The following is a 12,706-nucleotide window of genomic DNA, read 5'->3' as shown; positions in this document are numbered from 1 at the left end:
TGCTCCAAAACCTGTATGTACCTTTCAGCATTAATGGTGCCTTCACAGATGTGTAAGTTACCCATGTCTTGGGCACTAATAGACCCCCATACCATCACACATGCTGGCTTTTCAACTTTGTGCCTAGAACAATCCGGATGGTTCTTTTCCTCTTTGGTCCGGAGGACACGGCGTCCACAGTTTCCAAAAACAATTTGAAATGTGGACTCGTCAGACCACAGAACACTTTTCCACATTGCGTCAGTCCATCTTAGATGAGCTCAGGCCCGTTTCTGGGTGTTGTTGATAAATGGCTTTCGCTTTGCATAGTAGAGTTTTAACTTGCACTTACAGATGTAGCGACCAACTGTAGTTACTGACAGTGGTTTTCTGAAGTGTTCCTGAGCCCATGTGGTGATATCCTTTACACGCGGATGTAGCTTTTTGATGCAGTACCGCCTGAGGGATCGAAGGTCCGTAATAACATCGCTTACGTGCAGTGATTTTTCAAGATTCTCTGAACCTTTTGATGATATTACGGAGCGTAGACGGTGAAATCCCTAAATTCCTTGCAATAGCTGGTTGACAAATGTTGTTCTTAAACAATTTGCACAGGCATTTGATGACAAAGTGGTGACCCTCGCCCCATCCTTGTTTGTGAATGACTGAGCATTTCATGGAATCTACTTTTATACCCAATCATGGCACACACCTGTTCCCAATTAGCCTGCACCACTGTGGGATGTTCCAAATAAGTCTTTGATGAGCTTTCCTCAACTTTCTCAGTCTTTTTTGCCACTTGTGCCAGCTTTTTTGAAAAATGTTGCAGGCATCAAATTTCAAATGAGCTAATATTTGCAAAAAATAACGTTTTCCAGTTCGAACGTTAAGTATCTTGTCTTTGTAGTCTATTCAATTGAATATAAGTTGAAAAGGATTTGCAAATCATTATATTCTGTTTTTATTTACCATTTACACGTGACAACTTTACTGATTTTGGGGTTTGTACAAATGTCCACAATCAGGTCAACTGGTAGGCAGATGCACCAATAGGAAGCTACCTTATTCTGTCACTGTCTATTGTGTTCAGATTTCAAACTATTTGTGGTTTCTTCTCCTGTCAAGGTTCTTTTACCATCCTGAGAGCGGCTCTCTGCAAAATGCCTATCCAGCGTGTGCCGCTAGTCTTGTTAGCCTGCGGCTCCTTCAATCCCATCACCAACCAGCATATGAGGCTGTTTGAGCTGGCCAGAGACCATCTGCACAGCACAGGTCAGAGGTCATTGGGACGTTTGTTGTCAATAGTGCAACCTGTTTGTGTCACCAATAGGTGGGTTGCATATGACATCATATCCGTTTTTCTTCTTGGCGGCTAAATTGACACGATGGTCAAGCAGCTTGAGCGTAGCATTAAAACGAGTGAGAGTAAAGTTTGAGCAAAAAAATTAGTATTGCTGTTCTGTTCTTGGATGTTCCAGTCGTTCAAATAGAGAGATAGGAAATAGCTCTCATTAAGTCCTGAAAGAAGTGGTTCATAAAGGTAATAAAGTCAGGGAAAAACAAAAGTGCATCGGAAAAAAATGTCTCTTAAACATATCACTTCATCATCTTGTGGAATACAATCAAACCATGCTCGTGTCTGCAGAGATCACTTTGTAAAATGTTTGTTTGAACATCTGATTTGTTTGAGGAACTTTCTGTGATGCAATCCAGTTTCTTCTCTACTATATTAGTAGTGTTTGAGAGCAGAACCAAACGTAAAAATATCACTTCATCATCTTGTGGAATACAATCGGACCATGCTCCTGTCTGCAGAGATCACTTTGTAAAGTGTTTGTTTGAACATTTGATTTGTTTGAGAACTTTTCTGTGATGCAATCCAGTTTATTCTCAACTATATTAGTAGTGTTTGATAGCAAAAAATAAACGTAGGAAAAGGACAAGAGATCGCTGTGGAGGGGGGGCGTGGCCTGCGGGCCTGCCGCGGAACGGGGTGTTGCCAGGACCGGCCTCGAAGACAGCGACAGGTGCGTAGATGCCCCAGCTAGGCCTTGTTATCTAATCACTTGTTGCCTTTATTAGCAGCAGCCGTGATGAGACGAGTAGTCGGGGTTGGAGGTGCAGCTGAGCGGACGCAGCAGACAAAGACACTTTACTGAAAAGCAAAAGCCTCTGCACCTCTTTATGAAAATAAAACTGTGTTATACCCTGAAATTCCTGGCTCTCCTGGCAGTGTGTGGTGGTCCGAAGAACCCACTAGAGGGCAACCTCTACATTTGGCGCCCAACAAGCCAGGAATTTCAGGGTATAACACTGTTTTATTTTCATAAAGAGGTGCAGAGGCTTTTGCTTTTCAGCAAAGTGTATTAGTCTGCTAGTGTTCTTTTGTGGTTGCTATGCCTAAATATAACTAGAAGACCTGCTTGTGCAAATAAACTGACGTCATGTTAAGTCCTAGTAATAAATATTGTGATTGTTGGTCCAATCCACCGTATTTTCTTTGTCCATTTTCGTAACAAAAACTAAAAAGTATATTTATCGTAATCGCTTATATATTTGCCTCTGAACCTGTTAAAATATGCCCAAATCTGCACGGATTCAGTTTTATAAACAGTAGGCTAATGGGACCCTAGACCAGTGTTTTTCAACCTTTTTTGAGCCAAGGCACATTTTTTGCGTTGAAAAAATCCCGAAGCACACCACCAGCAGAAATCATTACAAAACGAAACTCAGTTGACAGTAAAAAGTCGTTGTCGCAATTGTTGGATATGACTTTAAAGCATAACCAAGCATGCATCTCTATAGCTCTTGTCTCAAAGTAGGTGTACTGTCACCACCTGTCACATCTGACTAATTTTGAGTTTTTTGCTGTTTTCCTGTGTGTAGTGTTTTAGTTCTTGTCTTGCGCTCCTATTTTGGTGTCTTTTTCTCTTTTTTTTGGTATTTTCCTGTAGCAGTTTCATGTCTTCCTTTGAGCAATATTTCCCGCATCTACTTTGTTTTAGCAATCAAGAATATTTCAGTTGTTTTTTTATACTTCTTTGTGGGGACATCGTTGATTGTCATGTCATGTTCGGATGTACATTGTGGACGTCTTTGCTCCACAGTAAGTCTTTGCTGTCGTCCAGCATTCTGTTTTTGTTTACTTTGTAGCCAGTTCAGTTTTAGCTTTGTTTTGCATAGCCTTCCCTAAGCTTCAATACCTTTTCTTAGGGGCACTCACCTTTTATTTATTTTTGGTTTAAGCATTAGACACCTTTTTACCTGCACGCTGCCTCCCGCTGTTTCCGACATCTACAAAGTAATTAGCTACCGGCTGCCACCTACTGATATCAGTGTTTCCCACACATTCATTTATTTGTGGCGGCCCGCCACGATAGAATTACGTCCGCCACAAATTAAAAAAAAAAAAAAAATAACCCCTGTTTTTTTTTGTTTTGTTTTGTTTTTGTCCTGTCCAGCTTCTCAGGCAAATCATATAGTTGATGTAGATGCCCATATAGGCTGTTCACATTGACTTTACAAAAGAGAAGTGTAGGATACTTCTCTTGTTGCCTTATTTGTATTTGACCACTACTGTTTTCTGTTTATTTGTTACTGACTGTGGCAGGACACCTCTGCCTCTGTTTCACTTTATGTTGCTGGTAAATAATATGGTTGTAGTAGTAGGCTAAAGTTAAATTATTTATTATGCACTAATTAAAGGGGCAGAGCTTTAAGAGACATTTTAGCTTTTATATTTTATAAGATATATTTTTCGTAAGAACCACAATTAATAAATATATTTCAGTGAATAACTTATTGTTCAAATCTGTATATAAATATGTACATAAAGTGTTGTAATTATAATGTCAAATGGATGGATGATGGATGGACGTTTAAAACAAAACTGTTATTATTGATTAGTAAGTATACATTTTTTGAGCCTTTTTAGAGAAAATAATATTGTAGTAAATTATGCAAATTACTCGATGATGTCATGGTGACCACGCCCATAGCCACGCCCCCACCGCCACAGGTATCTTGGCAGTTTATGGGAAACACTCGATATGGAAGAGTATTACACGGTTACTCTGCCGAGCTCTCGACAGCACCGACACTCAACAACAACACATCATTTGCAGACTATAATTACTGCTTTGCAAAAAATATTTTTAACCCAAATAGGTGAAATTAGATAACCTCCTACGGCGCACCAGACTGTATCTCATGGCACACTAGTGTGCCGCGGCACAGTGGTTGAAAAACACCGCCCTCGACCATCACCTGAAACCCAGAAGTGCCCACATGTGCCTCTAGGTCCCGTGATTGCAACCCACCTATTGACTTTGTATGCAAACAGGTATCAAGCCGATTCATGCCTTACATACTGTACAGGTGAAACTCAAAATGATTTAAATATCATGCAAAAATCCATTCATCACCTTCAAATGTGATATAAACTCATTACATGCAAAGTAAGAAATGTCAAGCCTTTATTTTAATAATCATGACTTACTGTTTTTGAAATTCCCACATTTTCAGTTTAATGGTTTTGATAAGCTGTAAGTCATCATCATCAGGATGATAGTTGGAGCGATGTGCTCTGCGCCCTTAAAAAAGAACTTGGATGGAACTTTAGATAAAACTGAGGTAGTTAGTTAGTGTTGCAGCGACAAACTTACTTATTATCGGCGCACATCAAGTTTAAAATAGCATCTTCAGGCGAAACATGACGGAGTATGGCGTCGCTGGCAAGAATGCTACATGGACAGTAAACAACAATCTATGCTGGCTGAGGTTATCTATGTTTACCACAGATAAATTAAACAATGCCTTTTTGAAATGTACAGCCACTAACAAAAAGAGATCAGCGCTGTCATCTGAAAAGGTAAATAAGCTTGTTTGTTTAAGAAGCTGGGGAAACAAAGGAAGAGTAAATGCAGATCTAAATGGTGTGTTTACTTGATCTATTAATATGCATCTGTACCGTGTTTGCTATATTATCGCAAAGTCTTTCAAAATGTGCACTTAATTTTGACTATACTTACTGTTATCAAGTTTTGAGCAAATAAATGACTTGTAGTTCAGTAAAACATTTGAATTTTTTTCCCCTGTATGACATTCTGGCGACAAAATTGCATTTGTATCCAAATATAGGGGTATTTTCTTAAACACATTTTATTCACGCAAGCAAATAATAACCTGCGATTAATCCAGGGCTGGAATTTAACCACGGCAACTGCGGCAAAAGCCTCGACCGCCCTCGTCCCTTGCCGTGATGCCCTAAAAAATGTACGAACATCGACGACAAGAACATATTGTCTAATTTTTTTAATTACCGAAAACCCGTATTTTATGAACGCATACGTTTGGCTTGATAATCATGGCAGACTAACTACACAAACTTTGCTCCGGAGAGTTCCCCTCCGAGTAAACAAAGCCAAGCTCTTGGTTTAACGTCATTTTCCCTCACTTCCCGCCGTGTGCTTTTAAGAGCGAACTGCTGTGTTTAGATGGAGACCGGTGTGGACAATATAGGAGACACTTGTTCCCACTCTAAAAGTACACAGCAAAGGAGAAAAACTGTTTGAGGTTGCTTTTATTTTCTCAATACAGCGTCCATCAGCTGCTGTGACTGAGAGTTAATGATGTGAGGAAACATGCAGCAGGCGATGTGTCGTGAACATTGTCACAACTTTTTTATAAAGTCTTTAGTTTGTTTACTGGGATGTTCACCCCTCCTTTATTTAACTGCTAACTGTATCAGTGTTCAAATAACAAGTACTAGCTAAAATGTTTTGTCATCTCATCGAATTGAACGCTGGCTGTGAAGATTGTGTATTCGATGTGGGAGGTGTCACTCCTCTTAATTTTTGTTGGCCAAACTGCCGCACTGAACTACAAGGCGGCGATGGTGGAGAAGAACAAAGCTTGTTTATTAGACTTCATCTTCATTAGCCAAACTGCTTTGAGTTTTATATTAATATCAAAAAGTAACACCAGGTTTTTTTTCTTACATTATTTGTGTTTTTTCATGTCACAAAGTTACTTTAAAAACCATTCATGTGACACAACATTTTGTTAATGTGTTATTGTGGATAGTTAATTCCTATACGACATATTTCTGCTCAAACTCTTAATGGATCTGTCCCGATACATCATCATTTGTCTTTCTTTATTTTTCTTTTTTTGCCATTGCTCAAAAAAAAAAAATAATGACAAAAAATCCATGTTATAATGAATTATTTTCAGGGCTCCAATTACTTCAAATATTTCACTTTAAAATGTTTTATGTGGTAAATATTTCATATATTGTGTAGTTGCCATACAAAAACATCAAAGTTTTCTTTGACAAAAGCGCATAAAACAAACAAAATAATAGCTCCAGCATAAAATCGACAGATATATCTGAAGTTGATGTCGTAACTTAAGTGTTGAAAGTAAAAGAAAAACCTAATAAAAATGTATCACTTTATGAGTGGGGCACCTTTTGGAATCCCAAATATATTTAGTGATATTTTATTTATCTTTTCACTGTGATTACTCAAAAACATTAAAGAATTAAAATCAATGGTGTCCTTCATTATTGATCTTTTAGGGCTCTAATTACTAAATACTGCATATTTCAGTTTTACTATAAAAAAAACAAAGTTGTTTATGACAGAAAAGCCATAAAACATTTTTATTTTATTTTGTATTACTTTATATATATATTGATATAGAGATAACTGTAAGAGTTAAATAAAAAATAAAAATTATAATCTGACTTATTTTTAACATTTTAATGACTCAGACCCTTTATGGTCCCCGAGACCCCTAAAGGTAAAATAAATAAAAAAATCCATATATTTTGTTATGGTTTGAAAATGAAAAATATCAAAATGGCCCCCACATGCTTTAATTTTACCGTGTGCGGCCCTCAGTAGAAAAAGTTTAGACACCCCTGATCTACATGTACATATAAATGTACATAACTTAAAAAATAAATAAATAAATAAGAAAAAGAATACCTCCCTCTATCAAAATGTAAAAATAGAGGTAAAGGATGTAATAACAGAAAGCTGACAAGTTGATATTAATAATGAATAATAAAAATAGTTTATAATATATATTCATGCATGCTTTGTAGCCCCTTTTTTGGAAAGAAAATAGTGTTTACCTTTGTGCCCGTCTAACTTGCCTTGGTGCCCTAAAATATGAGCCCTTCTTTCAGGCAGCACTTGCCTTGACCTGAAAAAGTAAAAATTCGAGGCCTGCCAATCCTGATTAATCACAGTTCAAACGTGTGATTAATCTGATTACTAAAAATAATCACTTGGCAGCTCTTGTTTTAATTACTGTATATACAGTATTTGTTGAAGTTCAAAATGTATCTGAATTTAAAACAAATACGATTCTAACTTTTGTGTTCTTCTTAAAGCGGCATGTATGCTCTCACTTTACTCCTCAAGTCTTTAAAAACTGCAAGTCTGCAAAATTAAAGTATGTGTTGTGATTGCTTTGCAACTCAGTTTAACTGTTGAAATTGACACAAAATACCTTGGTTACGTATTTTGATATCTTCATGTTTCACTCATGGAGCTCGAGGGAGCAGCATCTTCCCTGGAAGTTGGAGTGTCTCCATTCCACTCTTTTGCAACAACAATAAAATATCTAAACTTTTCATCCACAATGACCACGATCAGTGTCACAGTTCATTAAGTCTCGTTAATACACTTACTTGTATGACAACGAACAGTAACACTGTCGGCATTACCAACTTTGAAATAACAAGCTATGTACTCTAAATACATTCCGCGTCGGCGTCAACTCTCCTGACCTAGAAAAACTGAATGAATATTCTCTCCCTCCAGGCCAGTACCAGGTGGTGGGTGGCATCGTGTCTCCTGTGAGTGACAGCTACGGGAAGCAAGGCCTGGCGCTGGCGAAGCACAGGATTGCAATGGCGAGGATCGCGCTGCAGAGCTCAAACTGGGTCACCGTCGACGAATGGGAGAGCCAGCAGCCTGACTGGACTGAAACGGTGGTCACCATGAGGTACTAAACGGAAAGATCAGAATTTGCCGTTTTTAATTTTTTACTTGCAACAATTGTTAACAATAGTTGGACTATTTAGAGAGTTGGGTTAGGGTTATCGTGTTAATGTACTGGTGTTGTCACCATTATAAGCTGATACCATTTAAAAATTACATATTTGTTAGCTCGTTATTAGATAACACATATATGTGTCAGTGCTCCAAAGCATTCACACATATATGTTTTCTACACTAAAATTCATCTATTTATTGAACTTCTTCAACTTCTTCTTCTCTAGTGTCAGGTTCAAACACTGATGACATCTATTAAACAAGACAAGAAGCAAGGAATTAAACAGAGACAGAATTAAATTTGGCTCAATTGAGGAGAAATGTCTGGACAGTACTCTTTGCACAGTCTCACCACGCTCTGACGAAAGATTGTACGCCTCCTCTTTTATTTGGACTTTCCCTGATTACATGGCAACAGCTGTTTCTAAGGGACGGGGGTCGTAAACAGCCATCGCCTTTGATTAAAAACAGTTCAAAGAAAAGGTGCCTGGAGGGGAGTCAGGCCCTGCTTCCTCTCCGCTTGGTAGATATCGAGTCAAGATAAAATCTTCCTGTGGAATACAATTGAAGAAAGAAACCGACGCCTTCATGTCGCTTCCCATCGTACACAGTGGAGTTTTACAAGCCTTCTGCTTGGTAGGATCAAAGACAGCTTTTGTCCTCTCACAGTGTGAGCTGAACTCAATGGAACACAAAGTTTTGTGATAACTTAGATACAATTATTCTGACATCTAGATTTTGGCGCGCTCTACCTTCCACATTTTTCACCCGATTCAAACCGTTCCGACTTCAAACTGTTCAGCCTATTCAGGAATCGCGGGCTTTCCCTTGACAAATTCCCCAAATTCCCACAGATTTCCCAGAATTCCAGGTTTTCCGGGTCATTTTTCCCATTCAAAATGAATTGGCCATTTTTCAAACTTCCATTATTTCCACATTTTTCAACAGATTCAAACCATTCCACCTTCAACACATTCCACCATCCTGTACATTTAAACAACCTTTTTCCAAGTTAAAAAAAAATTCCAGGATTTTCCAGAATTCCTGGTTTACCATTTTAAAAAAGAATTACGCTTTTCCCCAAATTCCCAAATTTTAGGGAAACTCCCATTTAAATCAATGGGAAATTCTTCAAAGTTCCACAACTCCCACATTTTTCATCTGATTCAAACTGTTCCAACTTCAAAATATTCAGCTTGTTCCGGAATTGTGTGCTCTACTTCAACAATTCTAAAAAATTCCCGGATTTCCCATAATTACCGGTTTTCCCATTCAAAATTACTTGGCCATTTTTCAAACTTCCACCATTTCCACATTTTTCAATCGATTCAAACCATTTTACCATCAACATATTCCACCATTTTGGAAATTCAAACTACCTTTTCCCAAGTTCAAAAAAATTCCAGGATTTTCCAGAATTCCTGGTTTTCCAAAGCCCTATTTCCACCCTTTTTTCTGGCGACTACTTCTTCCACAGTTTAACGCCTTTCAATCGTTCCACCGCCAAAACATTCCTCTTAATCAGGACAACAAACAAAGTTGTTTTTTGAACTGGAAAAATTCCCGGTTTTTGCAAAATTCCAGGAAATCCGTAATACCATTTCTCTATTCAACATTTTACTACTTCAACATTTCTCGACCGATTCGAAAAATTCCAAAACCAACCATTTCATCTCATTCAGACCATTCAAGTTTTTTACCATTTTCAAAAAAATATCCTGTTTTTCCCGAAATTCCCACATTTTTGGAATGGGACATTCTTCAAAGTTCAACAACTCCCACATTTTTAATCTAATTCAATCTGTTCCAACTTCAAAATATTCAGCCTGTTTGGGAATTGTGTGCTCTACTTCAACAATTAAAAAAAAAATTCCAGGATTTCAGTTCAACTTTAGTATTGGAGCATTCACACGCAATTCCTTGAGGAATTGCCTCATCTAGTTGTTTTTGTGTTTTGCCAGCTATGTAATTATATTAAACAAACTAACAATGTCAAAAACATTTAAATATTCTTTATCATTGCTATCTGAATTACCTACTTTATTGGTCTGTATTATATTAGAACCAAATAAAGGTCCTCTTATGTTGTGTTAGCACTAGTGCTAATATTTCTGTTCACTGTTGTAATTCTAGCATCGGTGGTAACATTACTCTGCAGCTATTTTAGCCTAGCATCGGTGGTAACGTTACTGTTCGCAGTTGCTTTAGCACTCATGTCGGTGCTAACATTGCTTCCCAGAGTTGTTTTAGCGCTAGCAATAAGAGGTAGTAGTTCAACACAAGCACAAACGTTGTGTTCACAGTGGTTTTCGCACTAGTGTGCTAACAGTGCTAGTGTTTGTGTTCGGAGCGTTTTAGCTTGACTGCAGGAGTTTTCAAAGTGTGAGGCGGGCTTTCCTCCTTAACAGGCTAAAGATGACTACAAGAGAAGCGCAGCATCTTGCAAAAAAATAAAGAAAAACATGTTTTTTAAACAGAACTTCGGTTATGCCAGAGGCAAAATTATAAATGTTTAGTTCCTACAATGAGAAAGCCTGTGGTGAGTAGAAAGCTATATACGCTCCAGAAAATCAGTTTTCCGGAGAGTCGGGAAGGCCCCAGACATAGGCAAGTTTATTTATAGAGCACAATTCATACCAAAGGCAATTTTAGTGCTTTATCAGAAAATTACAAGAAGGCAAAAATTTAAATATAAAAAAAAAAACATAATTCAAATTGTAATTAGAAAAGAAAATCATTATAAAAACAGTCATAATTCAAATGAAAATCAAATAGTGTAAATATAATACTTTCAGTTGTCATATGCACAATTAAATAAAAGTACACTATATTGCCAAAAGTATTTGGCCACCTTCCTTTACTCACATATGAACTTGAAGTGCCATCCCATGGAATTGTCCAAAATGTTTTGGTATCCTGGAGCATTCAAAGTTCCTTTCACTTGAACTAAGGGGCCAAGCCCAACTCCTGAAAAACAACCCCACACCATAATTCCTCCTCCACCAAATTTCACACTCTGCACAATGGAGTCTGAAATGTAGCGTTCTCCTGGCAACCTCCAAACCCAGCCTGGTCCATCAGATTGCCAGATGGAAAAGTGTGATTCATCAGTCCAGAGAAGGCGTCGCCACTGCTCTAGAGTCCAGTGGCGACGTGCTTTACACCACTGCATCCCACGCTTTGCATTGGACTTGGTGATGTATGGCTTAGATACAGCTGCTCGGCCATGGAAACCCATTCCATGAAGCTCTCTGCGTACTGTACGTGGGCTAATTGGAAGGTCACATGAAGTTTGGAGCTCTGTAACAACTGACTGTGCAGAAAGTCTTTGCACTATGCGCTTCAGTATCCGCTGACCCCTCTCTGTCAGTTTACGTGGCCTACCACTTGGTGGCTGAGTTGCTGTTGTTCCCAAACTCTTCACTTTTCTTATAATAAAGTTGACTTTGGAATATTTAGGAGCGAGGAAAAGTTACGACTGGATTTGTTGCACAGGTGGCATCCTATGACAGTTCCACGCTGGAAATCACTGAGAGCGGCCCATTCTTTCACAAATGTTTGTAGAAACAGTCTCCATGCCTAAGTGCTAGATTTTATACACCGGGCCAAGTGATTAGGACACCTGATTCTCATCATTTGGATGGGTGGCCAAATACTTTTGGCAATATAGTGCATGTTCAGCCTGGGATTTGTTGCGCGCGACCAGTCTTCCTGTCAAGGAATAAAACACACTGATCACTCCCAAGTTCTTTTGGATGACATATATATTGAGTAAAAAGGACCACCGAGACAGAACAGTACTTGGCCAAGGTTTACTAAAGCTTTAGGAGACCAGCCCTTGCAACGCAACCATAGCATCACCAAGAAAAGGTCTAAATTCAAACAAAAAGAGTCAGCTTATGTAGAGCGAAAAAAAAGCCCCTCCAGCCCCGAAAGAAATGCAGCTGCTACTTCTAAACAGATAAGGAGCTGGCCAAAACCGCTCTGTGAGCCGACAAACAGGAGCCCTTAAGACAAAACAAAGAGTTTACTAGCGGACATAAGATAAAAGCAAGGAGGTCACGAGAAGACACACGACATGGGAAAATACTAGCTGCTTTAAACATGACTATGGATTAAAAAAAGAACACTTAAAAATATATCTAATTCTCACAGTTTGAACATTGCCAATGTCGAGGCCTGTCTCACATCTTCTGGAAGGATTTTCCAGATTTTAGGAGCATAAAACAGAAACGCAGCCTGACTCTGGGCACCAGCAGGAGACCACTCCCTGAGGTTCTCAGAGTTCCAGATGGTTCGAGATGGTTCACTCTAACGCGTCAGAGATGTACTTTGGCAAAAGACCATGAAAAGACTTGTACACAAGTAAAGCTGTTATATTCTATGAGCATCAGGAAGCCAGTGCAGTGACCTAAGCACTGGATTAAGTTGCTTATATTTCCTGGTTCTAGTCAGGATTCGAGCAGCAGCATTCTGGATGTACTGCAGCTGCTTTACAGCTTGTTGAGAGAGCCTAGTGACAAGTCTTTCTAAGTCTGATTTTGACATTCTCCTCTGATTTTGGCAATGATTGGTGAAAATCTGCTGATGCTATTGACTTAATGTGGCTGTTAAAGGTTTATTATTACCTTTAGATTTCTAACCTGATCATTAAGTTT

The 12,706-nt window shown here is 38.5% G+C and overlaps 2 protein-coding genes across 3 annotated transcripts in view; one reads left to right on the top strand and one right to left on the bottom strand.

The window, feature by feature from the left end:
- Positions 1-12,706, bottom strand: part of clstn2a (calsyntenin 2a) — a 636,349-nt gene that overhangs the window by 571,415 nt on the left and 52,228 nt on the right. The window lies entirely within an intron of this gene.
- LOC133631448 (nicotinamide/nicotinic acid mononucleotide adenylyltransferase 3-like) overlaps positions 1-12,706 on the top strand; it is a 41,755-nt gene that overhangs the window by 1,071 nt on the left and 27,978 nt on the right. The window contains exons 2-3 of the mRNA XM_062023649.1: positions 1,105-1,251; positions 7,815-7,998. Coding sequence (XP_061879633.1) covers positions 1,105-1,251; positions 7,815-7,998 — 331 coding nt within the window. The remainder of the gene's footprint in view (positions 1-1,104; positions 1,252-7,814; positions 7,999-12,706) is intronic.

The sequence above is a fragment of the Entelurus aequoreus genome, linkage group LG16 (assembly GCF_033978785.1).
Source record: "Entelurus aequoreus isolate RoL-2023_Sb linkage group LG16, RoL_Eaeq_v1.1, whole genome shotgun sequence".
In the NCBI taxonomy this organism is placed as follows: domain Eukaryota; kingdom Metazoa; phylum Chordata; class Actinopteri; order Syngnathiformes; family Syngnathidae; genus Entelurus; species Entelurus aequoreus.
The sequence above is the reverse complement of the archived record's forward strand: the minus strand, read 5'-3'. Positions and strand labels throughout refer to the sequence as shown.